At 36.8% G+C, this 26794-nt stretch overlaps 3 protein-coding genes and 1 pseudogene across 5 annotated transcripts in view; 2 read left to right on the top strand and 2 right to left on the bottom strand.

Moving 5' to 3' along the window:
• The first annotated feature begins 218 nt into the window (after positions 1-218).
• Positions 219-6067, top strand: LOC117973155 (mitogen-activated protein kinase kinase kinase 19-like). Its single transcript, XM_059031333.1, is given in 10 exon segments — positions 219-264; positions 1687-1774; positions 2070-2476; positions 2547-2719; positions 3348-3410; positions 3520-3858; positions 3860-4077; positions 4079-4135; positions 4137-4193; positions 5505-6067. Coding segments are annotated over 10 exon segments (1506 nt in total). The 3' UTR covers positions 5563-6067.
• Positions 5666-19015, bottom strand: LOC117406172 (cyclin-T2-like). Of its 3 annotated transcripts, XM_034010082.3 has the most exons (10): positions 18706-19001; positions 17842-17923; positions 17028-17156; positions 16620-16680; positions 15819-15881; positions 14536-14581; positions 11032-11195; positions 10679-10749; positions 9165-10323; positions 5666-9066 (listed from the first exon to the last, which is right to left on the bottom strand). In XM_034010082.3, the coding sequence occupies exons 1-10, from the start codon at positions 18861-18863 to the stop codon at positions 8999-9001; spliced, it is 2001 nt and encodes a 666-aa protein (XP_033865973.1). In that variant the 5' UTR covers positions 18864-19001; the 3' UTR covers positions 5666-8998. The 3 variants fall into 3 exon arrangements, 2 of the variants coding, with proteins under 2 accessions (XP_033865973.1, XP_033865964.1); XM_034010073.3 differs by having other exon boundaries at positions 5666-10323; positions 18706-19003; XR_004544939.3 differs by lacking the exons at positions 5666-9066; positions 9165-10323; positions 10679-10749 and having other exon boundaries at positions 11061-11195; positions 14214-14581; positions 18706-19015.
• Positions 19016-20806: 1791 nt separating this feature from the next.
• The window catches only part of LOC117406636 (2-amino-3-carboxymuconate-6-semialdehyde decarboxylase-like), a 7494-nt pseudogene continuing 1506 nt past the window's right edge, over positions 20807-26794 (bottom strand).
• The window catches only part of LOC117407614 (transmembrane protein 163a), a 35340-nt gene continuing 35014 nt past the window's right edge, over positions 26469-26794 (top strand). Inside the window, exon 1 of the mRNA XM_059032390.1 lies at positions 26469-26603. The gene's annotated coding sequence lies outside the window, so the exon portion shown is untranslated. The remainder of the gene's footprint in view (positions 26604-26794) is intronic.

Below are 26794 nucleotides of genomic sequence, written 5' to 3' on the forward strand. Positions count from 1 at the left end.
ACTCATGTTGAAACAGTCATGCAGAACATGATGCTGACTCCAACACAGGAGTCCTTCCCTCATGTAGACAATACAGACCACAGAGATTTTATAGTGGAATTAGAAAGATGTTCTTCAAGTCAGGTACTCAAGCTGTTAAATTCCATTAACTCGAGGAGTTATTCGATAGCTGCTTTGTCCCTAATAACGTTAGCTGATCTTAAAGTCGTATTTTGAGGATGGGATCTTCAAAGATCTGTGCTCTCAATCAGAAAAAGCCTCAGGGTATCAAAACAATGACAGTGTGGTAGTCTTGCTTGGAGCTTGTGTTAAGCTTGGCATTGACCCTTTGAGCTCACTAATGTTCACACTCATCAGTGAATGTCAGGATCGTTTATTAAAAGGGGCGGTTGGAAGGGTCTCAACTTTGTGTGCCGTGGGAAACCGCTTTCAAACTGGGAGGGAAAAATTCAATTATGGTTACACAGATTTTGGAGTTGCTGGATGCAGAAGTTAATGAAGGTCTATAAACCAACTGATGCAGCACAAATATATGCCTTTCTGAAACTGGTTGGTGATCCATTCCTTAATCAGAGTCTGCATAGATCTGTTTAAATTAATGTGATATAAGTCTGAGAAAAATGAAAAAATGTAGTAATCAATTAATTGAACATGATCTGGAACAGTGCAGCTTAAACCCTCCCCCCAACTCACACGATTTCCAGGACAAGAGACAACAAGCTGATATCGCTTTGTGTTGAAAAATACAACCTACACTGGCTTTTATTTTCCATTGGGTCTGTTAGCACCTGTCCTCTGGTAATGCTTCTGTGTCCAATGAATACAAGTGAAACCCTATCCTGTATCTCCCTCACTCCCCCCCTGCCCAGCCCCACCCCACTCAGCCCCTACTGCACTGCTTATCCTGTAAACACAGATCAGTCTTGCCTTGTCACCACAAGCAGACTCATCATGAGCAGGAACAAAGGCAGCAATGTAACCACCCTGACTTGCATAACTGAATAATCTTAAGGTGGGTCTAAGGCTTATAATGGGAATTCTGCCTGACTGCTGTGCTGCTGCTGGCTATAACCTAAATAGACCAGGGCAGGTACTTTATGTTTTATTGTGCAGTGGTGATTATAAATGTAGCACTTTCTTCTTTAGGATGTCGCGTTGTGTTTTTTTTTTTTTGCTACATAGTTTGAGTTATGTTTGAGAACTTATTTTTGGTATTTTGGGAAAAAAAAAGTATTAAGTCATAGTAGTTCATAGGTTTTCTACTAAATTGTACATTGTACTCTTGAAAGGTAAGTGCGGTTGCATTTAATGCAAAAAAAAAATATTTCATGTTTGACTAAGTTTAATGTTTTATAAGTTTTGCAAGCACTGGAAGTCCTTAAAATGATTAACTAAAAAAAATGTTTTCCAGTTCAATTGGAGGATGCGGTTTTACATTACTGTAATGGCAAATTACATGTAATGCATCTGTTTACAGTTAATTGCTTTAAAACACATGAAGGCTTTTAATCTAATTGTGCATAGTATGTGCCAAATTACAATTGATTAAATCTAGGAGACAGGCACTTACTCCCTAACAAAATTATTTAAAATAGTTACTTGCATTCTCTCATGTTCAGTTCCCTGGCTGCTTTACGATGTTGCTGTAGTATTATGACAGGACTTTTTTGTACCCCTTTCTTTCAGATAGGGGCTTTTCTCCTGATTTCCAGACCGCAGTAAAGACCCTGCAAGACATGAGCCAAGCTTATGAAGAGCTAGCAGAAATGAGCAGGTTAGTGGTATTGTTCCACTCGCTATTGACTGCATTCAGCTAGCTGATGAGACTCTTGAGCAGCTTCAGTTTCAGCCCAGAGTAGCAGTCAGCAAGTCTCCCTTTCTATGACATTGCATTGTCATCTGTTGAAAAGGGTCTGGTGCTTACCATGAAAGCATTGTTTTTAAATAAATGATCAGAATGTAAATTTAAAACTACAATTAAGCAATTCTAAAATACCAGAGTTATACAATGCTGTGGAGAGTGTAAAATAACTATTTAAAAATCAGTATTCTATTATTCTTACAGCCAGGGAATTTCCTTATCAAGCCTGTGGCAAGGTGCAGTCTGCTCCACCAGGAAAGAGTTCTGGACGCAAACCTTCAAAATCTAGCAAAGCACCTGAGAGTAGCAGGTCAAAGAAAACATCACATGGGAAGCTGAATTTGGTGAATCTCAAACAAAAAACCAGGGATGTTTTGAAGAAAGGGAAACACCACAAGCAGCTGCTCAGCAATGAGGAGCAGGAGGGTATTGTATTTATTTCTGGTCCAGACTGGCACATAAAGACATCAAAGAGCGAGGTGCTCTTCTGTGAACCGAATGGCATGAATGATCTCCAAACACCTGAGGATATTCAGATACCCCAGGCAATAGAGCTTGAAGATCAAACAATCATTGAGAAAATCCAAACAACTGCCAGACAGAACAATCACTTCTGTAAGTCCTAACAGTGTACACAATAGAGATCTGCCGGGTATTCAGATTGTTGATCATGATGCTGGTTTAGCCGAGAGTGATGAGGAACCTAATGAACTAGATCCTTGTGTTGCCAAAGGTGAATCATTTGTTTGTGATGACAGCCAAAATAAAGAGTCTTCAGGTTTCCATCAGATATCAAAGCACGACACTTGCCCAACTCCACCCAAAATCAACACATGGACTTCTGAGAGTAACGGAGTGGTTACTCCAACATACTAGAGGATTCTGGAATCTGTGAGCAATGATTTGACAGATGAGTTATTACGTTGCTTAGTGGAGGAGTTATTATCACTGGATGAAAAGGACACTGGGAACTCTCTTGAGCAAAACTACCCAAGTCCAGAAGAGAATAATAATGTACCTGAAGAAGCTATCTCTCGATCACAGGAAAGAAGCAACTGCAAATACATAAAAGTTAAAAATTTTTAACCATCACTGGTAAGTGGAAATCCCATTAATACAGCTTTAAATCATCAGACCACCCAAAATGTACCAGTTAACCTTTGGCAGTAGGATTACAGTATAATCATTTCAGTCCTATGCATTTAAAAGTCATGCTAAATGAATTAATGTACTAAATATCTATCTCTAAAAGATAAATGCATTATTATGATGTTGGTTTGGAAATATGCTGCGTAAAGCAATTTTTGCCTGGCTTATCCCAAAGGGTTCTTGTGCAAGGATTATAACTGGTACAAATATACATTCTTGTTCTAATGCAGTTAAGAAAAATGCTAACCATGACATGTGCATTGTCCCTGGACAGGATCAAACGTCTGAGAAGTTGTCAAAAACTCCTAGCAGATCTCAGAGTAACTCTGATAGTTAGAACACTAAGGATGCCATTACTTGGACCAAAGGTGACATTCTTGGCAGAGGTGCATATGGAACGGTTAGTAACATTATAGCATATATTTTAGCTTCTAGGTTCTTAAGTCAGTGTTGCTTTTAATGCACCACACTTTATTACCGGCCATATCTGCGCCATTGTTGTCTTTCAGGTGTATTGCGGTCTCACCAGTCAAGGCCAGCTGATAGCAGTGAAGCAGGTTGCCTTGGACTCTTCAGATCAAGCCACTGCAGAGAAGGAATACCAGAGACTCCAGGAAGAAGTAGACTTGCTAAAAACTCTCGATCACAGCAATATTGTAGGATTCCTGGGAACCTGTCTTGAAGTAAACATCATGAGCATCTTTATGGAGTTTGTTCCGGGTGGATCTGTTGCCAGCATCATCAATCGCTTTGGACCTCTACCAGAAAAGGTGTTTGCCATTTACACAAAACAGATCCTGGAAGGGATTGAATATCTGCACAATAGCCGGGTGATCCACAGAGACCTCAAAAGGGAACAATGTTATGCTTATGCCCACTGGTATTATAAAACTCATAGATTTTGGCTGTGCCAAGCGCTTGGCTTGTTTGAACATGACAGGCACCAACAGCGAAATGCTCAAGTCTATGCATGGCACTCCATACTGGATGGCGCCAGAAGTCATCAATGACACTGGGCACGGCAGGAAATCAGATATCTGGATTATTGGATGTACTATTTTTGAAATGGCCACTTGCTAATATGGAGAGGATGGCAGCCTTGCTTTACATTGGTGCACGGAAAGGACTTACCAGACCACTTCTCAGAAAATGCCAGGAACTTTGTCCAAGCTTGTTTACCAAGGTGAGAATAATTTGATTTGAATTCATGAAAAATAACTGTTTGAAGGCTTTAAAACCTTAGAAACATCAATTTAAAATACAAGCTACCCCCCCCCCCCCCCCCTCCAAAAAAAAAAAATCATTAGCCATATATCCGTGGTCTTAATTGACAATATAGAAATTAGAATTACTTACCAAACTTTTTTTTTTTTAGACTTTGCCAATATTTAAGATCCAAATTTGAACTGCTAAGGTTAAGATTCAGTATTAAATAAAACCCAAACCCTGACTTTCAGATCTTAACTTCAACTCAGGTATGAAATTATAATACCTTTTTGGTATCTGCTGATAGATATATTTTTAAAACATTATTGTTAAGGGTTTAGGGTTTTAAATCTTTGAAGGAGTTAAAAGGGTTCTAAAGCCAGTATGTTGTCTCTACTGAACATAAGCCACTGCACCAAGCAGATGCTCTATTACGCAACATAAAATCAAGGACACACAGTACCGCAAGAGGCACAATGAATGTTATAACAATGTGACAACACATTTCAGTGCTCCGAGACTAATGCGTTTTCCGAAATGACTTTAGAACTTCCCTGTAAAATGAGAACTGTTTAAGTTATAAAAAAAAAACACACTATAAACAAACTATAAATTTAAATAGGATGAAACAGAACACAAATGCATCTATTAGCAGTGAAACTGTAAAGGAAGGATCTCGGCCAGATCTCTGCTGTTTATAGAAAAGGACACATTATACATTACTTCATACATTTGTAAATCAAACGACACCAAATTTATGAAATTCTGCTTAGTTTAGATATATACTTCAGCACCACCTAGTGGCATTTTGAAGATAGCGAAAGTAGACATTACTTAAATATAAAGTCTCTATTGTTTATAACAAATTACTAACCTTTCAATCTCTGCAAAAACAATAATTAACTGCCCTATCACGAAGTCGTTACAGCACTATAAAAAATGGATGATCATGACAAACGCAGCGTGTGGCATTTTCATCAAAATCAGTAGCTTCCATGATCAAGCCTTCAATATCAGAACCACCAAGTCACTGTATGTGCAATAACTTCTTGGAAGAATCATCCATGGAAAATGTAATCCAAATTCAAGTGGTTTGAAAGATACAGCCTTAACCATGATTTAGATACCTCTAATAACTTGTGTAAAGGAATATCCTGATTAGATATTCTGCATTGTATTGAACTTGTTTCAATATATTAGTTTGCATATACTTTATGCTAATCACAATCAACTAAAAACAAATTAAACTAGATTGAAATGGCCTTTTCTCTTCTCCCATATAATACAGTGATCAACGAGAAAGACCTTCTGCTAAACAATTACTGGAGCATCCTTTCATCAAGTGAGAAAAATAATGCAATCAGCCATTAAGCCCAAGATCCAAAATGCAGTAAAGCAGAACACATTTCAAAGCCTCTGGAAGTGAGGAGACGCGAGAATGCTCTCATATACAACTTGAAGAAGAATCAAGACACTTTGTCCTTTATTTGTTACAATACTCACTGTTTACAAGCAAAAGTGATCAGACGGGTACACAAGGGTTAAAGGTGTTGGCAGAACAAGTCAGATCCTCATTGGACCTATTCTGAAAAGGATTATACATGAAGAACGTTCATATTAACATATCAATGTGTAGCAACAGAGAGGTCACAGGATAACAACTGCAGTTAAGAAAAACTATACTTTTGGCGAGTTTCTGTGCCAAGGCCAATATTAAGCTACATTTGACACGTATTGTATATAGATAATATCTATTTTGTGTATGAAAGTTAAGTTTACTGAAATTAACTATATATTGTATTTAAAAAAAAAAAAAAACTCCCAAGAATTGTAATACTGAAGCAAAATTAACTAGTGCTCTGGATTGCATAATGTACAACCCATACCAAGATTAAAAAAAAAACACTTCAGCAGAAAAATAAAAGTCCCCTTTCAGTCTCAGTTATTGTACCTATAAAGTTCCTCCAATATAGCAAAATCAAACAATTGAACAGATCCTTTAGGACATGAACAAGCTTTCCTATGAACTGCCTAGTATTACTGTACATGGTTTTGTATTTTACCAAATCACCTGTTCTACCTCCCCTCTCAATGGCAATTATAGGCCTAGTTGTTAATATTGATTGTACCACAATTTCTTTCCTGAGTGAAAAATTTAAGCAAAAGAACAAGCTTAGATAATCGTGTGCAAAACAAGAACCATCCTATTGAATACGAGTAACACTGTACGTGACAATGCCCAGCATGCCTTACTCATGGGACAACCTCTCTCATTTATAAAGAATGTGGGTTATGCTGCCAGTGCTCATATGGAGACTTACCTCTCACTAAACTCAGGAGTCAGTAACATGTTTGTCATGATGACACATCTAGACATTAAAATGCAAACACTGAATATATTACCCTTTTTGCATATTATACATCAGTTACTGTACAGTACACTATTGCATACTGAGCATCTGTTACATTTTACAGTACACTCCTTATTGCACGACACACACCAAGACTGCAACAAAAGGGCAATTTCTACACTACCCTATACTAACTATTTATTTATTTGTTTTTTTTTTTTTTTGCAATCCATGGTGATGAACCAGTGCTGTACAAAACATCCAACTGTGTACAGGTTGTTCAAATCAACCCCCAAGTGTAGGTAGTGCTGCAGGTTATTGAACTAGCCTGGGTTTGAGTCTGGTTTTGTCATGTGAAACTAAGCAAACTGTTCCGATTATGGATATTCATATACCTAAAACAGTTTATACACAGGCTAAATTATTTCCACCTTTTAAAAAATAATAATAAAATAGAGATGCATAAGTCCACAATGGGATTAAACACAATCATACAGTCACACACAAACTCTATACCCAAAACCACAGGTTAAAATGGATACTAGTGGTAGATCAAACGTTCATATTTTTTTTCAGAGGTTCAGAATTTAAACTGGGTGTGGAATCTAGCCAACGCAAAGCATGCATAGCCCACCAAATAAAGCCATTTGCCTTTAATCCATATTGATTAGAAAACTACTCTAAATCTGAATACTTAGCTTGGGTCCGCATATGGGTAAAAACTTTCTGCCAAAGTATGTCCAATTGTCAAAGGAAATAAAACAACCCTTATTTAGCTGTGTAATGAATGCGGTATCAGTTTACTTAGCAGAACATCTACCACACAATTATATGAAATCCAAATATTTAAATCAGTTCCACACTGAAACCTTGGTTTATTTCCAGCAAGATCCAAATAAAAACTGGTATACACGGCTAAGAATACATAAAATCACAGTTCTCAACTTTTAAAATTCACATTGATTTTTTGTTGCCATACCCTTTGAAGCATGAGAAGAACATTTCTTCCTCCCACCACATGAAAATTTGAATGAAGACGAAAAATATACAACAAAAGACTGCAAGTTAAGATAGTGGTAACCTAAAGATTTATTTATAGAATTTAAATGAAATACCAGATGTCAAGATTTGCACTGGTTTCTTAACCACTGTAAGCCTGCGTTTAAGAGTAAAATCACGGTACGGATACTGGAAACTTACATTCATGGCTTCATTTTGAAATTAGAACTACTCAATTGAAAACAATTATTGCCGTTGGAAGTGAAAAACAATGCATTATGGAACTGACCTGAAAAATACAACACAAACCACAACTTTACTGTGGACTTTAAATTTTGCCCAAATTATAATTGTTTTAATAAAACACATTAATAATTCTAAATTACCATAATCAAGTAACAGCTCTGCATCTAGGCTACTGCATTAAGCCAAGAAACATTTTAAATGCACTTCACAGCAAATTGATTATGTAAACGTTTTATTTATAGTTCTATAATTGTCCTTGTTTTAGAGGCACAACCTTTGGCATCCAGCTTCAATCAACCAGGTCAGGATAGTAAAAAAGACATTATTTTTTTATGTGACCTCTGAATAATCTTGAAAATGTACCAATAACTGGTGCTGGATTCCCAGTATGACAGGAAATGCCCCTCTTGGCAGCCATGCAGCTTACAGGTTCTAAGTAGCTGGAATGCTGCCATCTGAATCACTGTTGGACTCTTACACAAGATACAAGTGTTTTACATGTTTGTTATACTTACAAGCAGCTCCAAACCTGAGTATTTATGGTATAGCTAAACATACAAAAATGTATGTACATTTATCTCCACTTTCTGTAAACAGTTGTCAGTATAATCTGTTTTATCCCTTTATCATTGAAACATGCAAATCATACATACAGTATAAAGATATAAAAAAGAAAACAATGACACTCATTCAAAAGCTAAGCAACTAAAACCCCACTTTCTTGGCTGCAGTGTTAAACCATGCCTTCACTGTTCAGGGCATCTGTGTTTTGGAAGCAGCCACTTATTTGCCTGTGTGAAGTTTACAGTTGTGGAAATATTGTTAAATAAAATATGAAATAAAAATGCACCTTTCATGCTAGTACAGTATTTATAATACTATTCTTATGTGGAGAACTGGAGATACTTATGTTTACGATATTTTTCTTTTTCCACAGTGGAGGACAAAGCAGCAGTACATTGAACAAGTGGCAGCATCAGGTTATGCTGCCTAAAGATTAGGAAGCATTTCTTTCTTTGTTTTTTAAAATAAGATTTTTTTTTTTCCCCCAAAACACAAGACCTAAGGTTTTTTTTTCCTCCTAGATTACATGTTCATTCCTTGGGCACTTAACAGCGAATCAAGCATGTCAAATGTGTCTTTGTAGTCCATATGCTGGCTGTTTGCACTGAATTCGTGGTTAGCATCAGGGCCGTTGGTCTCCACTGGTTTCTTGTCCAGTTTCACTAGGGTGCTGAGATGTCCGTAGCCCACCTGGTATGTGACAGGGGGAGGAGGGGGGAAGGGTAGGTTAAGAACAGAGTTGTGAGAGGATACATACTGCTTTACAGAGGAAGAATTAGAGGAACTACCTGAACTTTTGGAACTTTTGCTCATTTTGGAGTGGTGGTTGTGACTGATGTCAGGGTGCGTCCTCTTCCGTGAAGAGCTGGAACTGGAGGGGCCGCCCTCACTGCTAAGAACTACTGGGCTCCTCAAAGCCGCTGTTACAGTCCCGTCGGCATGCAGTTTGCTGCCGCTACTGTTCCCACTGTGCATGTGGGAGTGCAAATGGGAATGTTTATGGCTACCACCGTGGTGGCGGTGAGAGGAATGGTCCCGGTGTTTTTCTTTATACTCTTTGATGTGCGGGCTGGAATGTTTGCTCTTTCCGCTACCCTCATCAGAGGAGCTGTGTCTCTCCGAAGATGAGACTTTGATTTTCATTTTCAGCTCCTCCTTGCTCAAAGGCTTTTCTGTGGGAGGGATCGGGATCCGCAATTTCAGGGAGCCACTTTTGTCTCTTTTTTCAGTCTTTTCGGAATTTGAAAGGGGAATTTTCATTTTGATAGGCGACGCCACAGCAATACCACCAGGTACTTGTAACTGTTGAGCATGCTTTCTGTGGTGTGGCTGATTCTCTACCATCAGCTGGGTAGTAGGAGTATATTGATTTTGGATATCTGTATCACCAAGACCCTCCAACTTGCGCTTTTCTGCAGCATGTTTCTCTCTGTATTTGTCCAATGTCATTTTCTGTGGGGGAGGGATCGGTGGAGGAGCAAGCAGTGCATGTTTGCTGCTGCTGCTTGACTTATGTTCGTGTTTACTGGAAGAATGTTCAGTATTTTTTTCTGGTCTGTGATGGAGGGTAGCAGCATGAAGCTGCCCAGAGGCTCCTTGCTGAAGGTTCAATGTCTCCTGCTTGAGAGAATACACATCCGATCTGCTCTGATCCTGGTGCTGGGGCCAGTCGTTCGGCGCTGTGAAGTTATACGAGGTATTCTGCAAGCTTGTTGTCACTGCAGCAATGGAGTCAAGAGAGTGACCACCTTGCATTGTAGCTCCTGCAGAGTTTGAAGGCAAGGTTACAGGAAACGATGCAGAGCTGGATGCTTTCAGGAAACTTGCATTTGCTGACACAACAGTAATGCTGTCAACCAAAGATGGATTTTGGACCATGGAAGGACCAGGAAATGAGCTATCAGCAAGTTGCCCGTCACCCTTGGGCTTCTTAGCAGCTTGATTGGCCTAAAATGAAAATAACACATAAAATAAATAGCATAGCTGATCTAATAATTTGTTGAGAAAGATGTTTTTTTTTTGTTTTTTTTTAAGATACATGTGTATAGTAAACAACTAAATTATGTGTTCTCATCTCATGTATTGCTCATTAATAGGGTTAACATTTACAGTATAAAAAATGGTTTTAAAACCATCACTTCCACTGACGGAAGTAAATAATCAAGATCTGTTTAACCAGTGTTTCCTAACACAAAAAGAAACAGGACACATTCTTTCTGGTTAAGAATATTTTTCACATTACTTCAACAATTGCCATCTTGCTAACCAACAGTAGGGAAGTAAATGGTTTTGCCAGTCTTACCCTCCAGTTTCGAATTCTTTTCAATCTGCTGGGTGTTTTCTCCAGTATCTGTAGAAACTCATGTGTTAACTCTATATAAAAGAAAAAAAAAACTTTAGCACAGGATCTGGTAATGTGAAGATCACCACAAATTTAAAGCCATCATTGATAGAAATCTGAAATACTGCATCAACAATCTTTTACCAGATTCTCAGATATTACAATTAACACTAATGAAAATGGCCAGTGTTTGAAAACATGCACTTTCTAGCACAAGCTTGCCTTTTCTTATAGATCCATGGCTTTCACATGGTTTCCCTGCGTATATATTGTAGTTCAGAGAATAAAAGTGAATAAAATCCACACGAGCATACCATCAAGTAGTTCCAGAGTAACAGATGGATCTACATATTCCCACCAATGCTTTGCATCTGTGGATACAGGAATCTCCCAATTGGACCATTTGCAAGCCAAATGAATGCACACACATGCTATCACTGTGGGCTTGTACTGAAGACAGAATGTAGTGAGGTGCAGACTGTAGTAGAAAAGCAGAGAGGGACAAGAGAACAAATGACAGAAACCATTAACAAAAGAAGAAAACATACCAGTAATTTGCATACAACAGCAAGGTTAACTATTATAGAACTAGTGCAACTATAAGAATGACTGCATTGAGAAGATGACATTCACTATCAAATGATCCGCCCGTCTTGCAGATGCTACTGTGCCTTTAACAATAAGGACTGATTTCACTTCTAGCAGGCTGTTGCTGCTAGAAGTGAAACACACACACACACACATATCGATACATATATATACACACATACATATATTATATATATATATATATATATATATATATATATATATATATATATATATATATATATGTATATGTATATGTATATATATATATATACACACACACACACACACACATATATATAATTAGCTACACAACCCCAGGACCTCTGATAACCATCCATGTTTACTGAGGCTGCAGTAGAATCCTAAACTCTGGAGGACGCATTTTTCCAGGGCATCTAATAAAGCATTTGGATGGTAACCATGTGTCCTAAATTAGAACTCCAGTTGGGTATACACTGGACATTGAATTGGTAACACTACTGCACTTTAAACTTGGAACACTTCCTAACCAAGCCAGTGGTGCCAATAAAAGCTTTTCTAAAAATATACATTGGTGTGTAATTCAATGTCCATTGTTGTTGTTTTTTTTTTTCATTTCTTTAAAAGGATCCACGTTTAATAGAATACACAAAAAACTAAAACAAAAAACCTTGATAAGGCCAGACCTAATAAATAAACAAATAGTTCATCAGAATTGCCGCTCCCAAAACATAATCTGTCACTTTTTTTTTTCAAATAATGAAAGCGGAGGATGACAGCATTCCAAAAGCTTTTCATCTGTGTTGACTCCAGTTTATGCTAGGACAGCGCCGTCACAATCTCACTGACACTACACTGTGCTCCCCTTTCAGGTACATGGTTCAACACAGCCAGTAACAGTAAGCCAAGAACCTTTTCCCCTTTCTTTGTGAAGCGGCACAGTATGATGATAGTGATGGTTGCTACAGGGTTTCAAACAAAGCACCTATACTTCTCCCTTGTGGTACAGTAATCGGCAGCAAAGTTTTGGATCATGTAACATATTCATTTCACATTTCTTACGCAAGGACAGAAACTTATACATTACAAGTATACGGGATTGCGGCTATCTATTGGCAGAATTGCTCCAGAACTGCGAATAGTACAATATCAGCACACAGAGGCATTTGGCTTTATGATCTGTTTCATTTCAAAAGATGTGGAAACTGTTTGTCTCTTTATCGTTTCTGTTCTATATAAACCATTGCTGTGAACCTAATTTGTAACAGGTGCACTAATGAAGGCCAAACTTTCTGCATTTTCTTAAGTGAGAGAGTTGTGCCAAGTATTTTGTTATGATTCTGTGGTACAAGTACTCTGGCAGTACCTTCAAGTTTGAAACTGACTTTTTTTATATATTAAAAAAGGCAGTTTGTATTTCACCATTTTGTTAAATTGTTTTCTAGAAAGTAGTTCTTTTGGACTCCTATGTGCTATTATTGCAGTTTTGGTTAGCTTTTAATATATTAACCCTACATATTTGATTAATGTGGTGTATTGCAGTGAATTAAATGTTGTGTTCTGGGTAAAAAGGCATTCACAAAAATAGGTTTGGCATGAGAAGTTTACTGAAAAAAAAAATATATATATATTTTTTTTTTTTTTTTTTAATTGCTTGAAACTTGGCTCCAAAATTCCAAGGAACAATATATTTTTTAGGTCTGGCCTAAACTATTTGCAGTTTCTGAAATGAGGGCAATTTAACCCTTTAAGGACCATGATATTGTTTAGAATATTTGCAGAGGTCAATAAATGTAAAAAATTATACAATCTTCATTTTCTGTTTTAATAAAATTGAAAAGCACAATTAACAGGTAGGACATTTTACAAACAGACAAGAACATTCCTTAATTTTGCTATTGGCTCCTCATATTTTACCACTGTATTATAATATTAACTACGTATTTGACATGATTGATACTTTCTAAAAAATGAGCACTTCATGTAAATACTGCAAAAAGCAGGAGCAGGACATTTGCAATCAAACTGAAATGTTTGTTATGTGCAAAAATTAAGATTTGGGTAATCATTCTGATATTGTATCACTAGATAGAGTAATAATTTAAGCTATATTCAATAGAAAATAAGAATGTACTACTCAGGGCTGGCATAAAGCAGCTTGAAGTATGTATATATCCATGCATTCTGTGGCTTATCGTTTGAGTGTTTTTTTTTTTTTTTTGCTACTGGCAAAGAACAAGCCATGGAGAACACAAAGATGCAATAAATAAAAAATGTTTAAGCACATATGATATGATTATCTACGAGTGTGAACATCTCAGGGACGCTGAATGAAATCAAAACACAAATCTTTACATGCCACTTCATGCGAACTGACTTTATGCCATCCATGCATATAAACATTTCTGTCATGAAACACTATACAGTGCTCCCGCATTATTTCATGGTCTGACTTGCATGTCAAAATATTGATATTAAAAACACTGAAATAGTGGAGTAATGTATTGTACATAATATAGAACAATGTACTGTCAACATGGCCTAAATGAATTAACCATTTGTAAATGATCAAATCCTTTAATAACGAGGGAGCACTGTTATTAAATTTAGGAATCTCGCCTAGATTTCCCCCTAGAGCTTTAATATGACTCCTAAAGTAGTAATCTTAGACATACATTCTTATCATCCATTGATTGGGGAATAGTAAAGAAGTCATAAATAACTGGTCCTTAAGGGATTAACATGATGGACTCACTTGAATATCATATACTATGCTGCTGTGCTGTGCCATTATTAAATTAAATTTTGAAAGTATATTAAAACTGTTACTTAGTTTATGAAAATACAAAAAAAAACAATGTTAGAAAGTTCAATAAATAAAATTCAGTAAAAGGTGTATAAACTAAAAAAAGGTCTTTGTACTTACCAGGATGACTGAGATTTCTAGGTAAAGTTTAGATCTTTGTAATCTTTAGCTGCTATTCAGGCTACCAATGTTTAGACATATGCACTCTGAACAGAGTAAACCTGAGTTGAAAGCACCACTACACTTCTCAATGTGCATTTAACCCCTCAGTGCCCAGAATGACCCTTGTACAATACACCGCACAGCAAACAGGGAGGTATCACCACAAACGGTGACCCAGTCCCCTGTCGCAATAAGGGCAGTAGGCACAGGTAGGGGACCCTGCAGTATAGGAAGCTATAGTGTGCTATTACAGTGCAACAAAGAGGTTCAGGATAACAACCTGTTGGTAGCCATGAAATAGGAAGTCTGTGCCAAATCCTTGCTCGCTGCAATAAAAAAAAAAAGAGAAGAGAAAAACAGTTAGATGGTCAAGTACTGGAATATTCTTTTAAAAAGCAAAAGGAAGATTATATGTGCAAATCACTGAGATTTAAAAAAACAACGTTTTTATTTAAAAATGTTTATGAAGCAGTATGTTATTTTCAATAAGTTATGTGCAGCATGTGACATTAAGATTACATTAAATACATTTGACAGTTTCAGAAGGCATGAGCCACAAAGGATTTAATTAAATTGAACCACCTTGATTGTTTAAAATGCTAGTTTTCTTGTTAACAGAAAAGCAGATTGGTCCATTATTAACTCCTCCTTAATGTAAATGCTATTTAATTCCAACAATTAAATATCAGTCATCTAAAGTGTTAGAATGTCATGTTTTGCAGAATTGTTCAAGCCAAAAAAGCCATTTAAACACGATTTCACTACAAATCATAACACAAGGACTCACCTTGATGAACAACATAAAATATCTCAAAAGGTACTAGGTTTACACAGCAAAAATATCTCAAAAGGTGAAATCTGGTTTACACAGCAAAAACATCACTCCAGTTCCAGTAAAATTCAGCATTCTGCGATATCTAACGTATGAAGTTGGCAAACAAAGACTACCAACAATACAGTATATGTGGAAAAAACAAACAAAAAAGTTCATTATGAGATATAGGTTTTACAAAACAGATTGAGGGAGAGGAGGGACGTTTCTCAGTTGTTAAAACCAGAAAGTAAGCAGGAGCTATAGTAAACTGGACTTTATGCACAGCATTTTGTTAAAAATCATGCAACCGTGTTTCAAAATAGTTTGGGTCCAAAAAACATTAGAAAAAAGCTCCTTTTGATAAAAGTTATTAACAAATACAATGAGTTGTGTAGCTTGAATCTTCTATTAGAAAACTGGGGAGCTGAAATATTACAATTCCCTTACACCACAAGACCAGGACCTAATTTCCTGCTTACAAATACATGAACATTCATTTTATTGATTAAAAGGAATACACCTTTACTAAACAGTCATCTATCCTCCTGGAGAAAATGAATTACTATAAAATCATGTAACTTGAAGTACAACAAAATAAACTATAAAAATGAGGTACTGGTACATACAGATGGAACTCTTACAGTTTATAAAAATGCTATAAAGATTATAAACTAGGTTCAATCATTCTAATTTTTTTTATTTATTTATTTATTTTTACAAGAAACACAATTTGTTAATCAAACAATTACCTCTCACTAGCTGGGAACATTTCACGACATCTGTATGTGGATGCTCAATTGTTATTTCAAAACCTGTAAAACAAATAATGTAACACTTAAACCAAATGATGAAACCTTAACATTTTATTGACTTCCCAAGGCGTTGCATACTCAGTCTTAAAGTGGTACAGTGATCCTGCCCACTATATTCGATTTCTCTTGGATGAACCTGAGGGGGGGGGGGGATTACAGCACTTAAATATTGTAGAATAAAAAATAATGAAAAATGATTAATGACTAATGTGGACACACTTTTTTTGTACAAACCGATGAGTAAATAATGTGTTAAAAATGTACAAAAACTGAAAGCAGCTTGAGGCACTGGCACTTAGTCCAATAATATACAGTAGGTCTAAGGACATAATGTGTTGTTTCACTTAACTAAAGTAGCTTAAAGAAAGGAAAAATACGACTTATAAATTATGGTTTTGTGGTGTCAGTCAACTAGTTATTCCAATTCCCAGAAGCTTATGTACATTTAGTGACACAATGTTGAAATAAAAAATAAATAAATGACCAAATACCAAAACAAGTCGTCCTTTTAATGGATTTTCAGAACATTCTGAACACAAAACATATGGATCTGGTATTAGATGAGTATAACCACATAAAAATGTAACACCAAAATAAAATCAACTTCCATGTACACACATCACTACTTTAAATCCAAACAAGTGCTGTAACTGTAAATGAACAAATGCAGCTTTCAAGCTGCTGCTGTGGGGAAAATGTTACCATATCTGCCAGTTTCAATGGATAGTCTCTACTTACCTAATGTCTGGAGCACTATGGTTTCAAGTATCACCAGCTCTTGAGCTTGCTGGAGGTATGCCTAGACAATCAAGTTTAATAGACAACGCATTACTAACCTACTCATAACGGGTCTCCACATTGTATTCTTTCATCTTTGACCCTGAAAATGTACATTTTGTTGACATTTGTATAGTCTCTCTTTTGGTGTAACCGACTCCATTTACAGCTACCAGCATCATGTCCAAGGGCGGGGGTGAAGGACCACCCCAAGTCATTTACATTACAGCAAATGAGACTGTACAAAAAACAAAACCTTATTTTCATTCCATTAATATTCCTTTGATCCTTCTTGTTTTAGAAGAGAGCACATGACAAGCAAAAAGATAACAACCAACAAAATGGTTGAAAAAAATCTGCGAAACTCACATTACTCTTTGTATCTAGCTGTGGCTCTTGAGGATTTAGGCAGGCATGCGCTACTTTGATGACATGTTCAAGTTTCCGCGGCTGCTCCTCTACCTTTGCAGCCAAGAATAATGTAGTTGGAGAAATAATCTGCAATAAAAAAATCAGCCTCAATAGAAATTGACAATGTGCGATTGCAATTGTACTTCAAACTAACGCAGAAAGGTAAACAAAAATATGAAACCATTCTTTACTGCCTAGCAATTTAACATTCACAAGTATTTTCCATGTTTTGAGACATTACAGTTCTTATATAAACACCCATCTTGAATCAAGGGGAAGATTTTGCAAATCACAAGCCAGACTTAAGCCTTTTTTTGTGTGAGGTGAAATCAACAGAAACATGAATCTGCTTTTCTACTATATTAATAATGTTGCTAATGAATAGACTGACTAGTAATATGCTCATATGTGCACTGAGCTGATACATTTTGGGGGTATACTAACAGAAAATTACATCTAGTAGAAGATACAGAATACTTCTACTACATAATTAAAGACCAAAGCAACAACAATATTCATAACTATCCACATATTCTTATATTGATCACAAAAGTACATTACAATATTTAGTAACTTCAATACAAATTGAAGTACCCCTGGCTTATTTATATTATATAACATAATATATTATGTAAATTCTAATAATTAAGGTTAAATTAGAAATGTTTTTTTTTTTGGAATGGAACACTCTTCCCTTATTCAACTACATACACAAACCCAGTCCAGTAAGGCACAAAATTACAATAACTTATCAGAAAACATATATACTTACGTTTCTGTGAAACTTGGTGAACGAATGGTACATATAAAACCTGTGCATGTAAACAATTGCAGTGTTTATTGTTAATTGAGATCTGAAAATAATGGTTAAGGGAAATACCATTAATGTCAAACAATTTGCCAGCAAAAAGGCCATAGCCACGACTATTGACATATTTTGGTTTTGATTGATCTGGGTCCTTGGTCTTTCTTAGCTAACCCACTAAAAAGTATAACGTCACGAAGACAAACAAACCCCCGCGAGGGTGGCTATTGCGATTTTTATTTTGAGCACGATTTTTGCAACCAAACACGCAATACCGCTGCTAGGATAACGGTACAATCGTAGTCCAGTAATTGAAAACAAAACCTGCTCAAAATATACTACAGCACAGCACTCCCCACCCTACATCAGAGATCTGACCGAGTGGTGATATTTCAGAAAGCCGCCAGCGACAATGTAACTTGTAAGCCTGTTATTTCTGACCTATTTTATGATTTCGAAAACATACAGCTGTTTTGACCAAAACGTAGCACAAAAAAAGGCCACCAGCGTTTATACTGCAAAGCTTAGGCCTGTTCAGACTTCCATCCAATATCCCCCGACCCTGTACACTGCGTTTCAAATTTATATTGTGCAACACGTTTGCGTCAATGATGGATCAAGTAAACAATAAACTTTAACACGCCAAAAAATAAACATATGTGTGTTTTGGAATAAATAATGAAAACACGTTTGAAATTCCCCACCCTGCCCCCACCCAAGAAACAGAAAAAAGAATAAGAGGGGCCTACTGAGGCGTCAATCCAACCATAGCAATAGCAGGCCACTCTTTCTTCTACGGCTCCGACACATTTAATTTGTAAGAAAGGATACACGTTGAGTCTCTGGCCCATATCTTGGATGAGGTTAGCCGCTTGTTGCCGGTACGAAAGCTCTTTATCCGGCTCGACGCCACTGCGACGGGACGGCGTGGCTTCGAGCTGCTCCCGGGTAAAGAACCATCTCGATGAGGATCCCCGGCACGCCGCCATCGCGCTCCAGCACTCAACAGGGATCGAGGAACGGGCACGCAAGTACGCAGACCCCTACGCTGGAGAACGGAACTCTTGCGTCACAGCCACCAGAGTCTGCCAGCTGAGTGAGCATTAGCACCCTGGGATGTGTAGTCTTACTCCAAACAAAGTCTTCCGTGGTCGCTTGCGCACAACAACGTCGTTCTAAAAAACTAGTGGACTTAGTTTTTCTTCCTATTTGAAAATGTAACAGATTCTAATATATTGCATTCTCAGTATATAGAGGACCGATGAACACTGTTGCCTGTGTAGTAAAACAAAGAAGTAGGCTCATAACTAACGAACACACGACCGACCGTGGTATATATAATATATTTTAGCCTATATATAATTACCATTGTATTAAATACAATACATATACACAAGTTTAGACCAAAACAAATTAAATACCTAACAACTTACTGAATTGCAGTATCGGCACAATTTTCACAAGTCCGTTTAGGACGTCTTGGGATAAAATAATGTAAAGTGAATGTTTTGTGATTATGTTTTGAATTTGTGGCTAAAACGCTGCATAGCTGCATTTTTTGTGTTGATGGGTCTGTCGTAGTATATGGAAGTTTGGCCTACCTATGATGACTTTCCATGTAAGAAAAGTTATTTTTATTCAAGGGCCTCGCTGACCTTTAACATCTGACTGACTTCAATGTGACACTGAACAATAACCAAGTCTTTTGGGAGATAATTCTACCTGGCAGCTGACTGTTTTGTGGTATTGACTTTCCCAAGTGGATGTTTTCTTTTAATATGTCTGCAAGTACATTACATTAGACTCCGTCCAATCAGAGCTCAGTCATATATTGTTCTTACTTGAATGGGCTCTAATCATTCGTCTGGGGTTCAAGTCTTGGAGGACAGAATCTTTTGTTTCATTTGGTGAAGGTGTCTTTGTCATCCTAAGTAACCCACCCAGAATCACCTGTTAAGAGTGCTATTGAAAAAGCATTAGGCTGAAGTCTGTCCAGCCACTAGCTATAGTCAAAAGTGTGAATAGCTAAATGAGATGTTCTTATACTGTCTGTTTAACATTTACTGCAGTCATGCCTTCTTTGTCACATATTCATATATCAGGTCAATTGGATGTTGCAAAGCTTTTTTTATCAAATCATTTTCTTCGTTCCAGATAGTAGCATCATTGCTGCAGGGCTCACATGACATGACAGGGCATTCTCACTGTAGTTTCTTTTCAGGGTTGTGAATTTACATGTTTGGTGCCAGTATAAAATTCAGTAACACTTACAAATGTATCAGTCTGGCTTTGGGGTGTGATATGTTTAGATATGATGTGTCTCTAGATATGTACAACAGGCAGTCGATACTTCTGCGTGGACCAGCTTTGTCTCTGGAATTGGATTTTTGTTATCTATTCAAGTCTTGTGCTGAATCACTGAAATTCTCATGACTATAACCTTACAAGTAAGGCTTCATCTGTGTGTCCAATTAATTGGTTTAATTCATTTCTTTAACCACTCTAAAAATGCTTCTGTAGTTTTTTGTTTCAATAAGATCACATAATATACATTATACAAATTAACTTTATTTATCCGGGGAAGAACATAGCAAGGCCCCCTAAGACTTTCTGTGAAATAGCTTTTAAAGGTGCCTTAATATCATACAGAATTTAAAAAAGGGCAACTTGAATCCTTACTATGTACATAAATCTATTAAACATTAATATTAGGTATTTTCATTCTGCAATAAAACAAATACAGCATATACTGTAGAAAAAAGTAAAATATAACTTTTCTTCATCTTAAATTAAAACAGTATAATTCAAATAATACAATAATTTCTATCCTTTTCACATTATAAAGAATTCTCTTTACAATAAATTATGGGGTTATGTTCAGTCAAACATTGAGTTTATCATCATGTAGTTCTTTTTAAACCCACAGATCAGGTTTCTTCAGTCATTCAAACTGTTTTCTGTTCAGTCCCAAAAACTCCAGGGCATTGCTGGCTAAAATCTTATCCTGTAAAACAACAACAAACAACCATCACCATGAAAAAAAACTTCCAGTGGGCTCAATAAGCATGCATCTAAAGCCCAGAGGGCTGGATTCCCCCCTTGATTTAAGTTATTAGAAATTGCGGAAATGATTATGATAATAGCATGTAATAGCAATCAAGTAAGTCACTACAACACAGAACAATTGCTTATTATAACCAGAATCCTGCGCCAAAACTACACTATGTCAAAATATTTATCACAGAGCCTTCTTGAACTGGTGAGATGAAATAAACATTTAAACTAGTTTTAAAATATTGACTTTTGCAATGAGGATAGGCATCTTTTCAACATCCTGTGTGGGAAAGAATCATTAGCATGATATTATTATTTATTTCTTAGCAGATGCCCTTATCCAGGGTGACTTACAATTTTTACAAGATATCACATTATTTTTACATACAATTACATTATTTTTTACATATAATTACCCATTTATACAGTTTTTTTTTTTTTTTTACTGGAGCAATCTAGGTAAAGTACCTTGCTCAAGGGTACAGTAGCAATGTCCCCCCACCTGGGATTGAACCCACAGCCCTCTGGTCAAGAGGCCAGAGCCCTAACCACTACTCCACACTGCTGCCTTATTTATTTTTGTATACGATCTTGAATATGATTTTGATATGGGGTACCTTAAGAGCACTGTCAAATTCATGGAGTCTATCAGTGATCCTGGCTCCTGTTCACCGAGTGGAAATGGGTAGTCTGACCCCTACAGCACATTACCCTAAAGCCACAGAACAAGAGGATCGTTATTTTAGACAGTGGCTTAGCATATTAAAGCCATTATACCAGTATGTTGTTTTTGATGTGTACATGAGTTGTATTAGTATTATTATGATTAATGTATGGATATTTTATGTTCCCATAAATCTGGCATTTTAGCTATTCTTAGCAACAAATGTAACATATTACCTCTCCTATCACATCCACAAGGAGCTTCAAAACATGTGGATCATGGACAAGGGAGTCAGTGTAAAAAGAACCGAGGTATTTCTGGGGGCTGGTCTTATTATCCACAGCACACAAATCTGGACGGACTTGAAATCCGTGTTCAATTCACCCGATCGTAAAAGGGAATGAGCCGCCTAGACATTACAACGAAATAACAGAATTATTTTGTGCAAGCATGCAACTTAAAGTGTTACCACACCCAGCAAAGTTTAAAAATCACCTGGGCAATATATTTCTCAACATTTACTCAGGATTGCTTGTCAGGAGAAAAAAATCTCTTATCCTACCTCCATGTGCAAAACACACTTTGAGCTTGGGGAATTTTTCCAACACTCCCCCGAAGATCATTGAGCACATGGCTGTTGTGGTTTCTGCAGGCATTCCTGAATGAGAGAAAATAAGGACAAGACCGTTGTCATAGATACTTTAACTGCACAGCATCACAAAATATAACAGTGAGTACCTGTTTTTATTTAATCAATCTCCTGCTTCACAATGACAATGATGCAATCATTTATTCAGAATATCCAATATTTTGCTGAAGGTAGGAACCAAGCAAATCTCCTGGAGAGCATCAAAAGGGAACAACATTGCTTTGTTTTTACTTAATAACAAAAGAAAAGCCTGTAGGTGTATAGGTTCATTCAGACTGCATTTTAAATCTGGCCATATAAATGTCCCATTTATGACCAAAGTCATAAATCATTAGCATGCCAGCAGGTGCAGTGAAGCCGTTGCATACTAAATTTCATATTCATTACAAGTACAGTTTTACTAACCTACCAGCCAGGGCAGCCAGTATTTGGACATTCTTCCATCAGTCTGCATGTCCCATGGATGAACACTTCAGCTCTTCAGTGTCCTGTAGAAAGAAAGAGTATTTTAATGCACAAAGCGTTTGTCTTTATTTTATTTGTCTTCCTCAGAAAATGAAGCTGTTATACCACCCAAGTACAAAATTCAAGCTATTAGCAGTATCACGAAAAAGTAGATCACCGTGGCCTTATTTTTAGGTTGATTTTTTACATACCCTAATGGAGAGTAACATGAACATTGGATTAAAGAAGTTATTCCAGAACACAGTAATCTACTTCTCAGGGTGAAGATACATGTTGTATGAATGGCCATATCTTGGAAACTTCTTGTCTGGTTAAACAATACATGGGCATTTTAGAATTCCCCTATAATTCTAGGGCAGATACAACCGCTTACAGCATAATATGGGTACAACTCTGGTGCATTCAAATCCCAGTCGTTGATATGAGATCCTATCTGCACACCAGGGAACCCAAGTTCTTTCGCACAGCGATGCATTTCCTGCACTGCTAAGTCCGGCGCCTGCATTGGCAAGGTGCCGAAGCCCACAAATCTTTTGGGGTGTTTTCGCACTGTGGCTGCCAGGTCATCGTTCAAAATGTGGCACAAATCCAGTGTGTCCTGGGCTTTCGCCTGGTGAAACAACAAAAGTACAGGAAAGACGTTTATGTCTGTAAACCAAGTCAAAGGAAATGCTGCTCATGTCAAACACAGCTGAATGCAATGGTTTTTATCTTAGAAAACACAAAGGTGATTTCAAAATGTTTTCAGTATGGGCAACTTATACATTCTATGGGAAGAATGCACAGAGCATTCGGATTATGTTAAAAATAAATAATAAGGAATTAATTTATGAAATTATCCTTCGTTATTTTCAATAAAGTACTGGAATTTACCCACATTGTTTTCTGTAAAACCTAGAAATGACTAGATTTGTAGTGACAATTGACAGTGGAGTCTAATGAAATAAGTGTGTGTTTATGTTCTTTCAATTTAACCACAAAACTACCAATTTTTTTGTGTAAACCCTTGATAAAAATGCTAAACCACTCTAGTTAACAGATGTATAATGAAATGCTATATATAGCAACCTTACCCAGTAACTGAACATCACAGGGACAGTGGAAAGAGCCTGCACCGTCACTCCTGAAATAAAATAAAGAAATAAATCACTGCCCATTACACACAAGAGAAGACTGCAGTTATATTAAAACTATTTTGTTTAGATGATAGACATTTCAGTGTTATTTTTTCCTTGTTTTTTCTAGTCTTTTCTTTCCATTGTCTTTGCTTCCCAGACACACATCTGCTTAATTTTAAACACACAGTTTGTTGTTTAATCTTCTATAAATACATATAATGTTAACATATGTTAAACTACTTTAGATTAATTCTTTTTTAAGCAGTTTGTGATATTTTCATGAATAGCCCCAATGACAGTCACCTACAATGCAAAAATGTTTTCCATTGCTAGTGCTAAAATGCCTTCTAGTGAACTGAGGGTGCAATAGCACATTGTAATTGAAGGAATTATGTAACTCAAAATACCTTTCTTTCCAGGCACCTCTTAAGTAATAGCAATAAAACTTTTACAGGAGTACAAAATATCAATCTAAGGCATGAGTTTACAAGTCATGTAAACTGTAAGACTGCAAATGCATATGTTTTTTGTTTAGTTCATTTTACCAATGGAGATCAATCCAACACATGTAGTATAGTTATGCAATATTATATACCCTATATTATAATCAACTGCCTTTATTTGTGTTTTAAAAAATATATTGGTAATGTTTTACCAATATTTACCCAAATTTGGCTCCAGAATATTATGATTTAAATGGAATTGAGGGAGGTGTTAGCGTTAAAATTGCTACAAACATAGTAGAGACATAAGGGCAAAAAAATGGTTTTCCATTCACTGCAAATTCTAGCGAGTCAAAGGGAATTCCCCGTGACGTTTCGTGATGTCATAATTTGTATGTGTCGGTGCAGGATATTCGCAAGAAATATACTCGCTACCACCGCGATGACAATAGGCTTGTATTTGACGGTCTGTCTCCCACGTCTGGCGTTTCACAGCGCTCACTGAAACTCCACCCCTGGCTTACGACTTTACCTTAGATGTACTTTATATTAATCATTATTAATAATTGGCCATTCCAAATTGGGAGAAAATAATACAAAAATAATTGGCAATGACTAAATTTATATAAAAAAGAAGAAAAAAAAGTCATTGTATGATGCGTGGTGGTGCCATGCATTTCCTTTCATTTACCTATCTTTTAACTGGTACTGTATGAGACCAGGGATAGTAAATCAACTTGAATTGACTGCCTGAAGCTTTCGTGACAAAATCAAGCAGTCAGGGATAAATCTGCTGTGAGTGATGTGTGAGCAGCCTCACCAGTGCCACTGGTTTTGCACAAGTACAGAATACACTTGTCACAGGAAATGGACTGAAGACAAGCAGGTGTCCCCGATCCTGCACTGATTATATGTGCTGTTCAGCAGAACTAAATGATCACCTGCTCTTGGGAAATGTGCACTGCACAATGTTGCAGTCCCCGTGCTTTGTTCATGCTATGTATGCACTGTGCTTTACCATGGGTGATTGTTTTTTTTTTTGTTTTTTTTTTACCATACTTCTCTGTGATTTATCGTGCTTGCTATTCTCACAGTATACTGCAGAGCAACGAACAATGTTTTACCAATTCACAGATTTTTGTTTCTGTATGAGTGACATGACCACGCTGTGGCTCCAGATCCTGGCATATTAACATAGTTCATACTATTCACATAAACAGGAACCGTACTTAATATTGCATTATTAAGATTATTTAAGTGCTAGGCAACAGCTGTCTCATCTGTGGCAAGCCCAGGGCATCAGTCCCCAGAGTTCACAAAGGAGACCGCAGAGGCTTCCCCTACAGACTCTATGTTGCTTGTAAATAACTGCTGTTTCACGCTATCACAACCATCGGTTCTCGTTTTTACTTTTTTTTTTTAAGTTGACAATACATGCAATTTATGTTTTTGACTTATGCCTCCAGTTGACCACAGACAGTCACAAGATGAACGACTCAGTGCTGTATGGCCCTAATGTTCACGTGCAGTGTTACTTGTACGTTTGCACTGTGCTAACTCATGCGCCCTCTAGTGGATTAACTCAAGTTACCTCGTTTATCGCTTCGTTGGACTCGAGATTGGGAAGCAATACCAAGGCTTTCAGGATGCAGGTGTGAGTACCCAAACACAAGATTTGCGCCTCAACAGTATTCAAACAATGGCATTAAAAAGTAACAGTTGAAAGCATGTAAGTTATACATGAAAAGATTACTCCAACTGGTGACAAAACTTGTAAATTCGTGTAGTAGTACAGTACCTTAGCAGAACTGTAATTTAGTGTTCAAGTTTTTTTTGGATGAATACCTCATTCAAACTGTCTCTCCGTGATGTAGTAGTACAAATTGAAATGTTATTTATATTTTATATAAATATTAAAATAAACGAATAAATAAATAATCGAGCAATGCATTTTTTTTCGAAGACACATCGGTTGTTTTAAAAACAGCCCTTTATGGCAGTGATGCAGATGTCTTTGTATGCGACAATAAATTACAGCAAAGCAAATGGAAATAGACATGAGGTGCGAGTTCCAGTAATAGGAGTAGGTGAAGTGTGAAAATCACACTGCATTGCAAAAAAAAATCAGTCTTGGTTAATATTATGAGCATAAGGCATGATATTCTTAGAAAGGGCTTCTTTAGCCCCTGGGTGAAACGTGTTGTCGCTTTTACACTTTTGCACTGCTGGGTTTAACGCGCTACAGGCCATTGTCTATGGAGTCAGCTCTACTGTACTGTAATTTCTGTACAAGATATACAATTTAAAGCAATAGCAGACATCAAACCTGTTGACTGGTGAGTAGGCTGTTATTTATGTGATACTAACGTTTAAAGTAATTGCTTTGACTGATGATTTAGTTTTATGTGTTTACTTGCTGGACAATGAAGGCACATCCAAATACCTGACATTCACCTTTATTAAATGTTTTGCATTTTCTCTGTATTGCTCTGTTAATTAAAATAATAGAATGTATTCATAAAACATC

The sequence above is a fragment of the Acipenser ruthenus genome, chromosome 10, assembly GCF_902713425.1.
Source record: "Acipenser ruthenus chromosome 10, fAciRut3.2 maternal haplotype, whole genome shotgun sequence".
Taxonomy (NCBI): domain Eukaryota; kingdom Metazoa; phylum Chordata; class Actinopteri; order Acipenseriformes; family Acipenseridae; genus Acipenser; species Acipenser ruthenus.

Bases quoted from the DNA above. Each gene is read 5' to 3' on its own strand.
- LOC117406172 (XM_034010073.3), bottom strand. From the start codon at position 18,863: ATGGCGGCGTGCCGGGGATCCTCATCGAGATGGTTCTTTACCCGGGAG. The intron at 15,882-16,619 runs GTAAGTAGAGAC...TTTGTTTTACAG, and splicing joins CATAGTGCTCCAGACATTAG to GTTTTGAAATAACAATTGAG. The intron at 11,196-14,535 runs GTTGTTATCCTG...TTTCTACTACAG, and splicing joins TATTTCATGGCTACCAACAG to TCTGCACCTCACTACATTCT.